Source organism: Octopus sinensis, linkage group LG5 (assembly GCF_006345805.1).
Source record: "Octopus sinensis linkage group LG5, ASM634580v1, whole genome shotgun sequence".
NCBI lineage: Eukaryota > Metazoa > Mollusca > Cephalopoda > Octopoda > Octopodidae > Octopus > Octopus sinensis.
In genome coordinates this window covers 49,854,467-49,873,203 of record NC_043001.1, presented here as the reverse complement: position 1 = coordinate 49,873,203, position 18,737 = coordinate 49,854,467, and the positions used below count along the sequence as shown (strand labels likewise).

Sequence of the window (18,737 nt, the reverse complement as noted above, 5' to 3'; positions counted from 1 at the left end):
AATTTTGCTTTTGGTGATGAAAGTGGCTAACTAATTATTTTGGTCAATTTGATTGACTGTTCATCATGATATTTAAATTCATATATGAATTAATTTTGTCATTTATCTAGTAATGTCACTACTGTCTGGTTATTAAGATGTGTACTATTTATGCAGAGGAATTTTCATGTCAATGAAATAAAATCAAATTATAGGTATTAAACAAAATGTCTGATTAGAGTGAAGAAAATCTTGTAGCAAGCTGTTTTGGAATTATTTTTTTTTCATCATTCAGTTGCTTCAGAAAGTCGTTACTAATTTTCTTGGAATGGTTGTTTAATGTACAGTACTCAGGCCCCTCCTCCATAGGATCCTATCAGAGGCGATCATCTTTCTGTGGATGTTATCCAATCATCTCATTTTTGGTCTACTTGCCGGTCTTGTTGGTTGACTAGGCATGAAGAATCCATCTTGCAGTTCTTTCCTGTGATGTTCTATGTCCATAGTATTGGAACTGTGACCTCAATGCAGAGAAGTAGTGGCTGAATCTGGAGAGACTCCCTGATCTCCAAGGTATACACCCTCTCTAGCAATGCTACTCCAGAGAGCCTATGGGTGAACCCCATTTTGGCCACTTGTATTTACAATTGTTCTCTTTTAATCATTTCCTAACGTTCATATCATAGGTGAGGTTAGGCATGGAAACCAAATTGAAGACAGTGAGTTTGGTTTTTTTACCAACCTCCCCCTTTTTGAGAATTGAATGCTGGAGCTAGCACATCCGATTCTACTTCCTGTCTCCCACCATCACTTGTGAATACAGCCCCCAAATACTTAAATTGCTCTACTTGTCTCAGTGGTATTCCATGAACAAGCAGAATGCACTGGGAAGACTTTCTTGAGAGGACCAATGTGTCAATCCTCACAACACTAATTCTTGTTCTTGCCTTACAACACTTGGCAGCAAGCCCACTCAGTGCATGCTGAAGATCACCATTTAAAGAGCCAAGTAGCATCATGTCGATTGCAAATACCAGTCAACTGATTCAACACCAACTGTGATACTATTTCTTCTGCTACTAAAACTGCAATTCTGTAAGTTTGAGCCTCATCCATGCTAAGAACAGGATTTCTCAAAGTGGGTTTCTGAAAAAGTTCTGGGTTTCAGCAAAATTTTCCTGAAAATTTATTTTGCCATTTTGCAATTAAAGCCCCCCCCCCCCCTCTCTCTCTGGGTAACTATATTCCTTCTCTATAGCAAGACACCTGTTTCTGTCTCTCTGTCACATTCTATCCTTTCATCATCTGACACAAGATCATCACCTCTAATGACCCCTCCCCTCTCAAAGGATCTTTGTCTTGCATGTTACTTGGTGATTCTGCTGGTGCTGGGGCCACGTAAAAAGCATCCATTTCACACTGTGAAGTGGTTTGTATTTGGATGGGCATCCAGCTGTAAAAACCCTGCCCAAACTGACCTCACTTGTGCTGGTGCCATATAAAAAGCACTCAGTCCTCTCTGTAGGGTGGTTGGTCTTAGGAAGGGCATGATAATTTTGATTAAGTTTGTAGAAGACAGCTACCACAAATCTATGCCTGTGTCTGTATAATAATTTTATATAAGATTTCCCTGAGCTGGTTAATGTATTTTCAAGGGTTCCTCAAAAGAAAAAAGGTAAGGAAGTCATGTTCTAGATAAAGTCTGAAAGTGAAATCAGGAGGATGATCATGGCTGGAATTCCTTTGTTTAGAAGTTTTGTCTAGTTAGAGGTGACTTGGGACTAAATAACAAAAACAAGTTCTGAATCAATGACCCACAAACTAACTGCAAGCCAGCAATCTGACAACTCAATGTGTAATAGCTCTTCTTTCTCGGAAAATAATAACAAGGAATGGTTTGATTGAATAACCAGCCATTTAAATAGAATTGAGTTTGAAGAAGCCAATCATGGCAACTAAACAATTGATCTGAACCAGGACACATCTAAAACCTACATTTCATTGGCTCACAACATTTTTAGATCAAACAGATAAACTGACAGATTATAAGCTGGATCATAATTTGAATTTTCTCTTCATGGTTTTCTATACTTTGTACTTTTTTTTTCTTCTTTTTTTTTTTTAACCAGCAGTTTATAGATTCTTCTGTTTACAATTAAATTTCATATGATCACAGAAAATGATTGTAAAAGAGATATAGATATAGATTTATCGACTTCAGACATTTATTTGATTTTGTTCATTGATTTTCTTTGTTGTTGTAGTTTCCATAGGTTTTGCTACATTTTGATTTGAGAAAAATTTATTGGATAGAAAATGAAGAGAAGCTATATCTGAATCTGAATTTTATTTGAAGCTGTCTGGAAAGAAAGATTTAGTAAGAAAGCAGTCAAGTGTGTTGTTAAAACAGATAATTGAGTAATAGTAATAGAGCAGCAACTACTTGGTGCAAATAAACCACACTCTGAACTGCACACATCGAGTTAACTCAGTAAGATAAATAAATCTTAGGTAGATACTACCTTGGAAATGGAGTCTAGTGCTCATACAAAATTTGCAAAACTCAGTTTCTATTATTGTTGTGTTGTAAATACATCTTTCCTCATTGAGGGTGGATTGTAACATGTAGTAGATAGGGTTTTTTTTATATATTAAAAAAAAAAAAAATTTTTTTATTTAAAATCTAATCAGAGACAGTAGGGGAGCATCCATGATTCCTTATTTCTTCAGGGCCACTGAGACAGATGGTAGAATGGAAGGAAAAGTGCTCTGAAACTGGCAACTTGGCCCAAATGCCTTCAATATGATGGACACTGCCAATGGTATCCAAAATAAGTTGATAGTGTTAAACTGGGAAATAGATTAAATTTGCTACCCAAGAACTTGGAATGTCAAGAGCTGGAATCCATACTGCAAAGCATCATACTTGATACTCTCACAATTTTATCAATTCACTGCCCTGGACTGATGCCTTATTTTATTGCTCACCCCCCTAAAAAAAAAACCCCACCCAAAAGGGTACCGCAAAGCATTTTCTACTATGCTCTAATGACTGTCAATTTGCTGTGGTATTCTTATTCTGTTTTACATAGGCATACATATCCTTCCCTCTCTCTAATGTTTTCTCTTTCTTTCCTCATTTTTTATGCTCACACAGACACATTTTCCATATAGAAGCATACACAATTTTGCAGGGAGTGAGAATTAAGTAGACATTTGAGATAGATTCTTCTATTCATTGCTCAATAATAATTTTGAAGGAAAAAAAAAAAGTCTTCGGAATTAAGCTGTGTGTGTGTGTGATTGCATTGACCTGTGTGTTATGTGTGTCTGTGAGGGGGTTTAAGTGCATTAATGTGTGTCATACTTGTTGGTGTATGTGTATGCATGTAATATGTGTGAGAAGAATCTTTAGACAATTTTAGGAACACATACATATCGTATACTAATTCCATATAAGGTTTAACAGCTGCTTGCAAGACTATAGACTTTCTCAAGCCGAAGGCATTTTAAATTTCAAAATGATTAATTCTACTTTGAGCAGACCAAATATAGCTCTAGCCATTTTTTTTTAATCACAAAACCAGGTCATAGAGCCAATAACATAAATTCCCAAGGCAAGCCTTTTTTTCAATCTGGCATGTCAAAGTATTAATTTCTTAAATAAACTTCTTTTTGGAGAGTCGCTTATATGTATACATGTATTTTATATTCAGGTAAATGCTTATAGATAAGCTTTTTATAGTATGATACTGCAGGGAGATTTAAAAAAAAATTTTTTTAAATAAAAATCTATTGCATGTCAATTAAAATCCTGTGGTGTATAGCAGGTTTGCAATCAATGATTTAGATAGGTGCACTGTTAGATTTAGTGGAACTGCAGTGCCAGGAATATTCTTTTATTCTTCTTTTACTTGTTTCAGTTTTTTGGTGGTAGCTATGTTAGGACACTGCCATGAAGGATTTTAATTGATTATATTATTGACTTCTGTACTTTGTCTCGTCGTCCTCCTCCTCCTCATTATCATCATTATGATGTAGTGTCCACTTTCCATGCTGGCAATGGTCAGATAGTTTGACAGGAGCCAGAGGACTGCACCAAGCTCTGTCTTCTTTCGTTAAAGGGTTTTGTAAACAGGGAAATAATTCAGTGGGTAATTTATACCACAGGATATTTCTGTATGAACATACCAATTCTAATGCTTTACTGATATAAACACACATGCAATGTGCGTGTGCGTGCACACATGCACACACTCCCTCCCTCCCTATGTGGAGTGCTTCATTATGTCCATAAGCTAAATGGTGTCTTAAAGTTTATAGTGTGTTGTTACATGTTTAATACATATTTTCTTTTAGTCTACATGTAAATCAACTATCTATAGCTGTAGCTTTGTCACACCTTGTATATGTGCTGCACTTATTCACTTATGCAATCTTTTCCAGATAAATAAATATTGAAAACCTGAATAAGCAATGTTAGTTTATCTGTTTAATTAAATGACAATACCTTGTCTACAAGAGAAGATTTGTTATTATTCATTAGGACCCAGGAAAGCAGTTTAACTTCCATTTTACAAGCAAGTCAAAGAGGAAATGTTTTACACTTCTGTAATGCGATGGATACGTGTACTAGAATGTTCTGCTTAGACTCTACCATGACTACTAATTAACCCTATGAAAATGTTGGTAATTATAGGAATCTATTGTTAATCTTCATTGTTGTCATTATCATCATCTCCTCGTTTTTACATGACAACTCACAGTATACTGATACAGTTAAGTCACATTTTGACTACTTTTATTGTGGTTACCCCTTTCACTTATAAGCAGGACAAAATAATGCAGTACCTTCTAGAAATTACCTCAAATTACTTTCCTTTCCAACTATATGCTCACTTCTCTATTTATATACTCAGCTCCAGAAATATTAAAACCTCTATCTTTTCTTTTATTTTCCCAGCTGTTCCTGAACCCCCTGGTAAACCAGAAATTACTGAGGTGTCATCACGCTGGTTGAAGGTTTCCTGGCCATCAGTTGTTGAGGACAACAACAGCCCTATTACACACTATCAAGTGCAGATTAAGTAAGTTGGTAATTCTATTGTTTCTTCTTTTGCAGTATTTCTGTTGTTCTATTAATAGGCTAAAATGAGTCAAAATATTTATCTAATTACCTACCTATCAAACCCATTCAATATTTTAAACTATCTAATTTCATACAGTTTATATTGTTTGGTTAAGTTGGTTGATACCCCTTGCCTGTAATATCTTCATATATTTTTTTTACAAGAGGAATATTATTATTAGGTCATCTCATAAATATTGTGTTTCTTTCAATTGCATGAACTAAAAGTCGGAGGGGGATGGGATAAACTACCTGCAGCAACTTGCTATAAAGACAGATAGTAATTTTACCTTATCCTTATTCTTAGTGCAAGTTTTGAAGAGTGCAATTCAATTTTAAGTTATTTTTTCAAAGCCATAATGGAAGTGACAAAGGAGCATAGGTTCAATAAAGGCAACAACACAACAGAAAGTGCGATAAATATTAATGCAGTATATGGAGATTGGACAATAAGTGTAAGTTAGTGTCAACGGTGGTTCCAGAAGTTCCAAGCTGGAAACTACAGCCCAGAAGACGAGCCTTATCCTGGAAGATCTGTAAAGCTCGATGATCCTTGTCCTGGAAGATCTGTAGAGCTCAACAAGGACATCCTGCAAACCCCGGTGGAATAAAATCCCATTGTAACTGTTGAGGAACTAGCAGAGAAGCTTGGATTTGGTCATTGAACCATTCATTGACACCTGCATGCCATTGGAAAAATCATCAAATTGGGTCATTGGGTTCCTCACAAACTTTTCAAGTCTAATCACATGCAGAGAGTGAATGTGTGCTCTTTTTTGCTGTCACATCTCCCGAATGAACCTTTTTTTGGACCAAACAGTGACTGGTGATGAGAAATGGGTTCTCTATAAAAATGTCAAGTGCCGAAAGCAGTGGTTAACGAAAAGGAGGAAACCCAGTACCCTAGGCTAAAGAAGGTCTTCACCCACGTAAGGTGTTGTTATCTGTTTGGTGGGATGTGAAAGGTTTAGTCCACTTTGAACTTTCAAACCCAAACCAAACGATAACAAAGGAGATCTACTGTGAGCAGCTTGCATCAGCGCTTAAAGAAAAATGGCCATCTTTGGTTTCAAGATGAAAGGTGTTTTTCCATTAGGATAATACTTGGTCACATACAGTGAGGATGGCATCCCAAAGGCTGAGGAGTTTGAATGGGAAACAATATCCCACCCTTTGTATTCGCTGGACATTGCACCATCTGATTATCATTTATTCTGCAGTCTCCAAAATCATTTGGACAGAAAAAATATGAATTCTGTAGACATGGTCAGAACAGTACTGGAGACACATCTGGGACAAGTGAATTTTGGAAATCTACCAGATAGATGGAAGAGCATTGTAGAAAATGAAGGAGAGTGTATTTTAGATTTAAAAAGAATTTTGAAAAATAAAAGAAATATAAAAAGTATAAAAAAAACACATTATTTATGGAATGACCCAATATGTGTATGTGTGAATGTATGAAGCAATTTTTTTTTATTTATTATAATTGATCCATATGTGACAAGTATTTGAAATAAAAAGATGATTTTTTTTCCTTTTTATTTCAGGTCTTCTTCGCAAGACTGGAGTGAAGGGGACATACGTTCCATTGGAGTAATTTTCAACTCTACAAAAATTAGGGACCTTCGTCCTTATACGCAATACCAAGTTAAAGTATTTGCTGTGAATGAGATTGGTCGTAGTCTACCAAGTGAACCTTCTGCCATACAACGCACAAGCTCTGAAGGTATGTTGTTCATTCTACTCAACATTGTTGCAGTGAGAGTGTTTCTTTTAATATGGTTTTGTTGATGTTGTTTAGTCCCAAGTTTAGCCATGTATCCTTTCTGTATTTCAGACATTAGAGGTCAATTTGAGGGTATCTACTCTCTGTAGTAAGTTGAATGACCATCTAGAGGACCCATGAGGGTGGGGTTCCTCTACATGGTGATTCAACATCCTAATGCCAACCATTTCGCTAAGTATATTAGGTTCTCTTTTTATGTGGCACCGGCAGCCTTGAGGTCACTAAATAACTTACAAACCAAGACCTCCCCCCCACCTCAGTTGAGAGGAGAATAGTATTGTGGGAGGTGGCTTTTTGCCAGAAGATGAGAGGTTAGAGCAATGGTCTTAAACCGGGGCCTATATGACCCTCGGGAGTCCTTATAAGAATTTTCTGTTAAAATTTATCTGCAATAAATTGGTTATACTTCTACAAAACACAAAATATTTTAGCAATTTTGTTTTTCATTACTATTGCTTATAATATTCAATTAAAAAAATCTAATATATTTTTTTTCTTTTAAACATTGACTGGTTAGGAAGATCGACTTCAATAATATGGAAATCTTAAGGACCCATAGGTAAAAAAAAAAAAAAGGAGTTGAGAAATATTGGGTTAGATTATGAATATAGAGACAGAAATTGGTACTTGCAATAAAAGGAGATACATGTCTACCTCAGGTAGTAGGGAGAGGAGATTTTGAAGTGTGATGGGGTGGGGTAGTACCCTCAACTTACAGGTAGGTATATACGAGCGGATAGTGAGAAGTTCTTGGCTTTCGGTTGAAGAAAATACAGGAGAATAAGTTAATTATGATTTTATACAACATATTCCCTCTCAGATTCACATACTTACTGTAGTGATTCTTCAGTTTTCCTAAATGCTGTAAAAGAACTCAGAAGGTTGGTCTTCCAACCAGGCCTTTTGTGATACCCTTAGAGTCAGGAACTTTTCAGCAATCCGTCGTGTGTGCGCCTGCATGTACACACACACACACACACACATACACACAAGTTCCTGCCTTTGAGTAAAAGAAAATACAGGAGAATCAGTTAATTATGATTTTATTCAACATATTCCCCCTCTCAGATTCATACACTTATTGCAGTGGTCCTTCAGTTTTTCTAAACCCTCTAACAGAACTAAGAAGGCTGGGCCCCTAACCAGGCTTTTCGTGATATCTTTAAACACAGGAATTTTACAGCATCCCCTCATATAAGTGAAGTGGAACCAGGGATTGGATAAAATGAGTGGGTAGATAAGTTGACAACATTGCAAAAAGTGGGTGGAGGGATGGGAAGGGAATGTAGTGCATGGACATAAATAGAGAGGAGGGGTTTTGTTAGGAAGGTATGTTGTGTTGTTGCAATAAGTGTTATAAGAGATGGCTGTCCACAAGTGCAAGTCCCATGAGTCAGAGTGGCTGTTCCAGCACATCTCCCTCGCCATCCTCCAGGACAATGCTTTTTCCATTTTGTCTGCTGGGGCCATGAGAAACGTTTTATGATAAAGATATATAAACAAGAAAAGGAAAAAAAAAAATGTAATAATCAGAATTTGGAAAGACAGTTCCAAGAGAGATGCAAATGTAAGAAGGTCTGTTCATTCATAACAATGAATAGAAAGTATTCCAATAGAACTAGCTGATGACGGTGGTGGTGATGACAACAGCATCAGTGGCAGCCACCACAATAACAGCAATGACAAAACAAAACTATCAGAACAATTTCTTTATGTATTCAGCACTTGAATTGTTACTTTTTTTTATTTTATTTTTTTTTATACATAGCAACCTTTTCATAAGTTACATGTTTCACATGGTTCCTTTATTTTGTATTTCATTCTTTCATGAATTCTAATGAAATATGCAAGATAAGATGGCAGAGTTCTATTTTTCTCTTAGACATTTTTGTTTTTGCTTTTTAATAATTTTATTTCAGTTGTTAGATTTTATATTTTTTCTTTAATTATTTTCTACTAATGAGTAAGTTCTGTTGTTTAATGAGTCAGCTAGGCTGAATAGATCATGTGTGGAATGTGTTAATGAGAATGGTGAGTTTCTTTGTTTAAGTCCCTTTCCTCTCCACCAACTTGCACAATATCACTTGCTACTATTATGATATATTTAATGTTGGCCTTCTTGTGTACTAAGCACCAAATTGTCTACATTTGTTGCTACGCTATGCACTAATCAGGTCTATATGTGACAAATGCCATGCGAGTGGAGTTTGGTAGATGGAAACTGAAAGAAGCCTGTCATGTGTCTTTGTGCTTGGTCCCCCCACCATTGCTTTACAGCTAATGCTGATCTGTTTACATCCCCATAACTTAGCAGATCAGCATAAGCAACTGATAGAAAGTATCAAGCTCAAAAAGACGGGGGTTAATTCATTCAATTATAACTCTTCAGGGCAGTGCCTCAGCATAACCACAGCCCAATGACTGAAACAAATAAGATATATATATGTGTGTGTGTGTATATATATATATATATTTCCAAGAAAGTTAGAGGTTGTGAATCCAACCAACTAAGGGATAATATCTATCCAATATACTGCTGGTAGAATACCCAATTAGTAATACACAAGTGTTTTTTTATTGCATTGCAATTACATTACTGAGTGTACTAAATGGGTGAAGGTAAAGAGATATTTTACCATTAATTTATAGAGCAATAAGAAATGTAGGGGATCAATAGATAGTTCATCAACTTTTAGACATCATATTATGTCAACTTATTTATCTATTTACTAAACTGACAATTACAAGAATATACATACATGTATAACATTATGCTTTACATATAAAATATAATGCTTTACATATAAAATATATGTAAAGCATAATATGTTATACATGTATGTATATTCTTGTAATTGTCAGTTTAGTAAATAAATAAATAAGTTGACATAATATGATGTCTAAAAGTTGATGAACCATCTATTGATCCCTTCCATTTTCTTATTGCTCTCTCTCTCTCTTTCTCTCTCTCTCTCTCTCTATATATATATATATGTATATATATATATTTACATATGAAGTAAAAGCAGCTCTAGTATAAGAGATATAGATATTATTCACCACACCTACTTAATGTATATGCTTTGTATTTTCCTGTAGTTGCAGTAGCTTGGTGGAGTATATACACTCTCAAAGTACCAGGTGTTAAAACACCTCAGAGTCATGGACGGGCTAGGTAACTCACCCTCAAACCGATTTGGGAGTGATGTGTCACCATTATTGTGGTTCCTCAAAATCATCTACCCACCAGGGTTGAAGGCAAGTCACCCAGCTAGTCCATGACTTATATGCTCATGGCTTGTAAACCCATTTTGTTGGCATGCCTGAAAATTGCATATCTAAAAGAAAATTCACATAATGAAATATAAACAGTTCTAGTATAATAGATATTATTAGTTACTGCAAATACTTAATCTATATGCTTTGTGTAATTTCTGGTGGCTGCAATAGCATGGAGTATATACACTCTTAAAGCACTGGGTGTTGAAACACATCAGAGACATGGACAGGCAAGGTAACTCACCCCCAATCCCATCTGGAAGTGATAGACACTGATGTTTTGCCATTTTTGTGGCCCCTCAACCTCCCGTACATGCCAGGGTTGAAGGCAAATCACCCAACCAGTCCACAACTTATATACTCATGGCTTGTAATACCAAGTGCTGGCATGCCTGGAAATTGCATACCTAAGAGAAAATCCAAAAGAATATATATATATATATATATATATATATATATGTATATATCCTTACTATAAAATAATCATTGTCATCATTGCTTTTAATGTCCATTTTCCCATGCTTGCATGTGTATGGGTGAAACATAATTTGTTGAGGCAAATTTTCTACACCTGGATACCCTTTCCAGTTCTCTCCTGGTTTCCAGTCACAGTAATATGGCTTGATATGTTTTCATGCAAGATTGGAAAGGTAGGATTTTGCTTGGATATCTGTGATGCTTATTTGTGACTTTCTCATGATCTCAAGACAAAGAGGCACATGCACGCCAGGCTTCTTCTTTTAGTTTCTGTCTTCCAAATTCACGCACAATTCATTGGTCAACCCAGGACACTTACCCAAGGTACCACACAGTGGAACTGAATCCAAAACTATGTGGTTGTAAAATGAACTTGTTAACCATACAGCCAAAATAATTTTGGAATTACAATCTCCTTAGGTAATTCATAACATTCAAAGACCCCACCATTAAGTGAGATGGATTAATTTTGTTTTGGTGCACTCAGAAGCATAATTCCTTTTTAGTCAGATCACTTATATATCTGCAGATATTTGAAACTTTTGTTTGATTAAAGATTTGATAATCAGTGTGTAAGATAACTTTATAAGAGATACTAGTCCAGTTCATACATCATATGAATTGAATTGATTCTTGTAAGAATTAATTAATGTGATTCTCCTCTGTTGTGTAATGTAATTTTTCTAATTCTCTAGACAGTTTTGCTTATTGTTCTATGAGTGAATAATAAATGGCTTTACATCTGTTTTCTCATGTAATATTTTAGGAGTAGAACAAAAAAAAATTGCTTTCAGAAAATACTGGGCCATGAAAAGCCAACAGGGGATCTACTACATGGTTAGTTGATCTGCTAGAAATAACAACCAGATTTCCCTCTGATAATGTAGTCTGTTTCCCTGTACAGAGGGGAAAGATGGAATACTTTTTAGCATAAGTTTACTTGATCAGAGATGATCTGGGGCTAAACAACAACATTAGAAAACAAAAAAAGATAAGGGAACTATTTATTCAATTCCACCAAACATCCAAACTTTAGAATTTTATATTTTCACTTTCGATCTAGCATGAAAAGCCATCTATTTAGTACCATTTCGTTAGAAGAGGAGGGGTGGCTGAACAAATACCTCTTTAATGGCCCTTTCAATCTGGTATGAATGATGTAGTTAGCACACAAGTATGGAAAGTTAATATGGGTCAGCAACAAATCCTGGAGAAAGTTTTAGCAAACGGGCTTGGTGCAGAGGCATGTTTAGCAACATAATAAAGGTAAAAAAATGAGGAGAGGGTCTGCATCAGATGTGATATGGTAGAGCTAATGTTGAAGTTCAGTGATACACATAATCGATCACTTTGTTTATCATCAAATGCTGGCTTTTGGGTACTTCTGACTGAGTCCGCTCTTTTACAAGATTGTTGTCAGAGAATAAGCCCACATACCAGTTTCTCCTGTTCCTTGCACCCAGTACTTGTCTTGGGACCCCTATAATAATCATGGACACTGTTCTCCCTTCTTGAAATCATCTAAAAGGGGAAGCAGAAACTGGTAGTGGAAGAGACTGAAAGAAGGATTGTCTTTGGATGTGCTAGAAGCAACAGCCAAATTGCCCTTAAACCACTCACTTTTCCATCTGAAAATATTGACTTTTTTTACTGAAAATACTCTTCCCATGGTTTTGAAGTGCAAAATAAATTGGCCAAAATAGGTCTGGAGTGGGATGATGAGGGAGTGGAGGTTGTAAAAATAAAAGTTTTCAATACTCCCTCCCTCCATCATTTTGAAGGCTGTGGTTTAAGAAAATGAGGAAAATCCCTGAAAAAATTTTCCCCACAAATTTCTTTATAATTGTAATTTATGCTGTTTGAAAGGGATTTGTATAAACTTTCATTAAAAGATATCCATTGTCCTGAAAGTTATGACGGAAGAAGTCAGATTGTGTGAATATTCCGAAATTCCTCTCTCCATCCCCTCATAAAAATTCTTTCCCATAAATCCCTATGTACACTGAAGCCACAACATCTAAGTGGTATTCATAGAAATTTTGTTAAAAAGTATCCATTTTTCTGGATGTTATGAGACAACAAATTTGGGAGTACATACATCTGTAGTAATGCCCTTTTATTTATACAATTTTTTCATTTCATGTCTATTTCATTTGTTGTTTGCAATGTTCCCTCTCTCTCTCTCTCTCTCTCTCTCTCTCTCTCTCTCTCTCTCTCTCTCTCTCTCTCCCTCCCTCCCTCCCTCTCTCTCACACACACACACACACACTGCAAAGCTTACAGATAGGCTGCTGAATTGAAATCTCTATGTTGCTTTGAAGGGAAGCTAAAACTTAACAAACTGCTCCTCCCTCCGTTCTTGGACTACTGTGATGATTATGATTGTGATAAAATAATGAAAGCAATATTTACTAAGCAAATGAGCACTATTATACAAAGAAATAATTAGACATAAAATATCAAAAATTATTAGAATTTGGACTCAAATGTGAAAATATTATCAAGTGGCTAGCAGAAAACCGCCTGGAGGGCATTCTTTATACTAGTCTCTATAATATCTTAATATGGCTATCCTATTCTAATATTCATTTCTTTTTTCTTCTCTTTTAATTTATTCCAGTCCCCACAGGTCCACCAACTATTATCAAAGCTCGTAGTCTGTCACCAACTGTTACACGTGTGAGCTGGGAGCCACCATTAAAGAATCAGACGAATGGAGAATTATCTGGATACCAGCTGATCTATGGAATCACTGGTGAAGATACAGTGCAGCCTGTAGTTGTGAAAGATCCAAGTGAAACTGTAAGTAGATACTTGAACTCGTTTCATCTGATGTTTTTATTCATGAACAAATGGAGATAAGTAATTTTTGGCTATTAGTTTTATTGGGTAACACAGCTGGTTGATTGTAACCTGTTCTGAAGCGAGCAGTGATCTCTCACAGCATAGTAAAACTTAAACATAACACATGCATGTGCACACATACACACACACACATTTTATATTTGCTTTTTGGTTTTCCATTGCAGCAGGGATTGGACAAATCCATATTGAGGCATTGCTTTCCCTTTTTGCTAGCCCTTACCAGTTTTTCTTTTTTTTCTTTCAAGTAAATGTATATTTTATTATGGAGATGTACTTGCATAGCAAGTGATTTGATCTGAGATCGTGTGCTGAAATGAAAACAATTGCAGCGAAGGTGTTTGTAAGCCATCTAAGAAACACACAAAAGCCTTTCGATTCACTTCAACATTTAAGTTTAATTTGTCAAAATATTTTCGTCGCTTTAAGACCGCGACCTGTTCACTGACAAAAATCCATGCTGCATCCGGATTTTTGCCGCACGGATTTTGTCAGTGAACAGGTCGTGATCTTAAAGCAACGAAAATATTTTGACAAATTAAACTTATATTTTATTGTTTACTTGGAAAGTGCTGAGCTGATTTGTTTTGTCAGGAATGTGAACAAATATCACCCCCAACCCCCTTGATTTTGCTCAGCACTTGTCATGTGGCAACATAGCTTCCCCCCATCTCTCTCCCTCACACAAATACACTGCAGTTATCTAGATAGATACATACATATGACAAGCTTCTGTACAATTTCTTTCTTCTGATTCCTTCTACTCACAAAGCATTGAATTGTTCAAGGTTACATTAGAAAAACGCCTGCAGTGCTATACATTGAGATGGAACTCCAGACAATATGGTAACCAAGCAAAAGTCCTTATCTACACAGCCATGCCTGCTTCTCTAAACTTAGATCTACACATGTTAATTTTATATTATACAGCATAGAGTGCTTCGACTTTATTTCTAATCAACATCTTGCCTGAGATATGTTTAGCCCAATTGATAAACTTGTCTCTGCCTCTGCTATCAAACCATCCCTACACTACTTGGATTAAAACTTACATGTTTAAATTAGAATGTGACTGTATAATTACACTTGATAAAAAGTTCTTAATTTATCTAAGACTGTGTTCTAAACACTAACTTATTTATCAAAAAAAAAAAAGAAAAAAACATTACTAAATTTATTATTGCAATCAACACCAATAACTTAAATACGAAAAGAAAACATTTTACTACCCAGTGAACATCATTAACTCCATCTTGATAAAGCCAATAAAGATGCTTCTACATGGTAATTTCTCTTGCTGAAAATAACTGCCATGTGTCTCTGAAATCACATGCTACCATTTAAAAAAAACAAATGACACATTAGATAATATAGTCCTTTTTTTTCCCTTGGACTGTTAGATTGATGAATAAGACCTGGTGGCTCCTTGACAGGTTCTACATATTTATTGTGTAATTTTTGTGGAAAAATACAAAATCAGTTTTTATTTGCCTTTTTAATATTTGTTTTTTTACAAAACATTAATTTGTTGGTTACATGCAGATGAGTTTGCCACACCTACCTAGACACTCAAAATGCAATGAGTAAGAACAATCGCCCCAAAGGCATCTCATCTAATGCTCTAATAATTCTGGCAATCTATAATTTTGGACTGGAACTTTATTTTATTGACCCTCAGGAGATGAAAGACATATCTTGCTTTCTGTGGGATTTGAACTCAAAATTCACAGCTGTAACAAATCCCACCAAGCATTTTATCCAGTGCTCATTAACGATTGTGTTCACTCGCAACCTGAATGTAATCTTTACATATCTTAGAAAGATGGGATGGTCATAGACAGAATGTTTTTGATCATGGGTCTTGTTGATCAGAGTTGTCTTGGAGGTTGACCATTGTCACCACCTACAAATATCTATAAATAAAAAAAAATGTTACAATTACTTCACTAAACTCTTCCACATTCTTGATTATGTATTAAATGGATTAAAGTTCAAGACAAATCTATTCTTGAGAGGAAAATAGCAACAAGTGGTTGTTACTGTCAACAGAATTATTGCTTTCATTCTTTGTGAAGTGATCTTACTCATCTTTAATACCATCATGCTTTTTCTCTTTTCAGAGTATTGAACTGCAGGCGCTGCGTCCATACACAAATTATACTGTGTTGGTGAAAGCTTTCAATTCTGAGGGTGATGGACCTGATGGTGTGTTGTTCTTTCAAACAATGGAAGGCTGTAAGTTTTTTGACAATGCCTATATCTACTTACACTCTAGTTATTTCAAATGTAGCTATGTAGCTAAGTAGGTAAGTGATGATGGGGTGGAGAGCAACATGGGAATGGTTAGAGTAATATACATACAACTGTTTATAAATACATCTTCCAAACATTTTTACTCTTGGGGAGTAATAATTATTATATATATCTTTATTTATCATTTTATTTCTCTCTCATAAAATTAAATTTCATAAAGTAAATAAAGCATCAAACTGTGTTTAAAGAGTTTGGTAATGCTAAATCCATCAAGCATCACGTAGGAGGTTGAAGAAATTCCATCTTTATCAAGACGCTGTCTCATCAAATTCCCCTACAATTTCTTATGAGGTAATTTTTACTGTAGAGTTACTTTACTACCTATAGATAGCAGGATTTTACTACTTTAGGAATATAATGTGTGCACAATAAAATCATGAATATTGAATAAAATAAACATTACTGCAAATGGCATTTGCATATAATTAGCCTATTTATCAGTATTTCTTGGAACCCTAAGGTTCCAGAGAATCCTAGTTGGGGAACACTAGCTCAGAGAGTAAGTAAAAAATTGATGTACTATTAACATTTGATCTATTGTAGCTGTTCTTGTTGGATTTAAATATAGGTAAAAGAGATGCCTAGATAGAAGTAACTACAGAGATATCAAATTGCTGAACTAGGTCATGAAAGTTATAGAGAGTTATAGCCCAATTAATTAGGAATAGAATCAGGTTAGGTGAGATGCAGCTTGGTTTTGTGCCAGGAGGAAGTAGAACTGTTGCTATCTTCTAAGTAAGACAACTGCAGGAGAAATATGCAGTTAAAAATAAGCCATTGTACTTGGCATTCATTGATCTGGAAGTATCCTTTGACAGAGGTCCTCACTCTGTGATCTAATGGTCTCTGAGGAAGCTAGAAATAGACAAATGGCTTGTGAAAGCCATACAAGCCATGTACAAGATAAGAACTAATCATAAGTTGACAAATTTAGACTACAGGTAGCAATACACCAGGGTTGAGTTGTCAGTCCCTTTCTATTTATGATAGCCCTCTAGGCCGTAAAACTGGTTACCTTTGGGAACTATTATATGATGATGACCTTGTTCGCACAGCAAAATCTGTAACAGAATTAGAAAAGTATCACCGGAAGGTTAACAGAAAAAGTACTGTTTGTATACTAAAGATACATGGGAAATATATTTTCTCAAATGTCTTGGAGTCTCCCCTTCCCCCAGGTGGTAGTTTCTGATGCCTAGGTGAACTAATTAGCAGTGGAAAGGGATGTTATGAAACTATAGTTGATAGAATAAGAAGAGGATGGAAAAAGTCCAGAGAGCTATTATTATACCTGTTGGCTACAAAATCTGTCTCTCTGTCTGTCTGTCTGTCTCTCTATCTCTGAGTGAAAGGCAGATTGTATGATGCTTGTGCATTGACAACAATACTACATGCTAGTGAGTCATGAACCTTGAATGCTGAAAACGTGAAAACTAGAGAGGAATGAGACTAGCATGGTACACTGGATGTGCAATGTCAGTATGCTTGTACAACAAAGCGCAAGTACGTTGAGAGGAAAATCAGGCATAAGAGAAATCCAATGTAGCATGCAACAAAGAAAATTGCACTGGTTTGATTATGTGATGCATATTGATCAGAATAGCTCTATATGAACATGCCAGTCACTTAAAGTGGATGTGACTTGTGAAAGAAGGAGACCCAAGAAGACATAGGAAAAAGTAGTAGGAGCTGATCTCAAGGTGTTGAGCTTCATGGAGATGGTGACAAAAGACTAAAATGATCAGTAATTCACTGTACTCAAGAAGGCCAATCTATCACTGCGAAAATGAGGTCCTAAAAGCATCTTGTTTATGCCTATACATACTGGGCCCTTTGTTGCACACAATGTCCCCCTCGAGCATTTCACACATTTCATCTCCCTGACACCCACCCCTATCACTCCTGTGACTATGGTGCTATTTAGCTGCTGTATTCACTTAAGAGGAGAGTCAATACATTTCAGCCCCACCCTTTTGTGCTACTAGTTACTTCCTTCTCCCTCTGGTAATACTTCCTATTAACATCCACCCCTCAATTTCATTATCATCCATTCCCTTATTATTTTCCACTGAGCACCCTTTTCTATGCCTTCAGTTGTCTCTCTCTCTCCTCTGGGCTGCACCTTAGACTTGCTACACCTCATCTTTTTTTACTGCTATGATTCTCAGTACTCTCTCATATTCGCCATCGATGCTATCCTGTTGTCAGTCCCTTTATACACTTCATTCCTCATTACTTATATACCTTGCAGAACATTCTCCTACTTTCTGATCCCCCTTTCCTGACCCACTCTTATCTCTCCCACCTTGCCTTCCATAATGATATTCTCCATAATCATTTCTAGAATGTGACATGTAGATAATCATTTCTAACAAAGGCACATGGTTTTGAATTTCTCTTGGTGTTTAGTTAATTGCATTTGATAGTATGAAGTCCATCAGGCACCACATAGAAGGTTGAAGAAATTTCATCTTAAGCAAGACCTTGTCTGATCAAATTCTACAATTTCTTAAACTTATTTACCCCAGTACTTGACTGGTACTTTTTTTATATTTTGACACTGGAATAATGAAAGGCTAAATTGACCTTGGTGAGAGTTGGCACTGTCACTTAAGGAAAGTACAAGTTACCCATTGATGGATTAATCTCATAAGCAAAGGGTCATACAGTGAACTTTAACGTAGCACTATTGGGAATGATAGAATATATACAAAGCATTCAAAAGCACTGATATTACACATTGTTTGCTGAAATATTTAGGATGTTTGTTCTGGTGTTTGTGTGTGTGTAATAGTGAAGATTCTGTCATTAGAAAGAAAATGTTGAAGTTAAATGATGATATATTGGTTGCCATTCAATGCATTCTTATAATATTGTGTGTCTATATGTGAGATCTAACATGTTTTCTAT

General features: G+C 35.8%; 1 protein-coding gene across 2 annotated transcripts in view; it reads left to right on the top strand.

The window, feature by feature from the left end:
- Nucleotides 1–18,737, top strand: part of LOC115211994 (tyrosine-protein phosphatase 99A) — a 303,146-nt gene that overhangs the window by 211,765 nt on the left and 72,644 nt on the right. For both annotated transcript variants that reach the window (XM_029780777.2, XM_029780776.2), the window contains exons 4-7: nucleotides 4,943–5,066; nucleotides 6,658–6,836; nucleotides 13,273–13,454; nucleotides 15,635–15,749. In XM_029780777.2, the coding sequence (XP_029636637.1) occupies nucleotides 4,943–5,066; nucleotides 6,658–6,836; nucleotides 13,273–13,454; nucleotides 15,635–15,749 (600 nt within the window). The remainder of the gene's footprint in view (nucleotides 1–4,942; nucleotides 5,067–6,657; nucleotides 6,837–13,272; nucleotides 13,455–15,634; nucleotides 15,750–18,737) is intronic.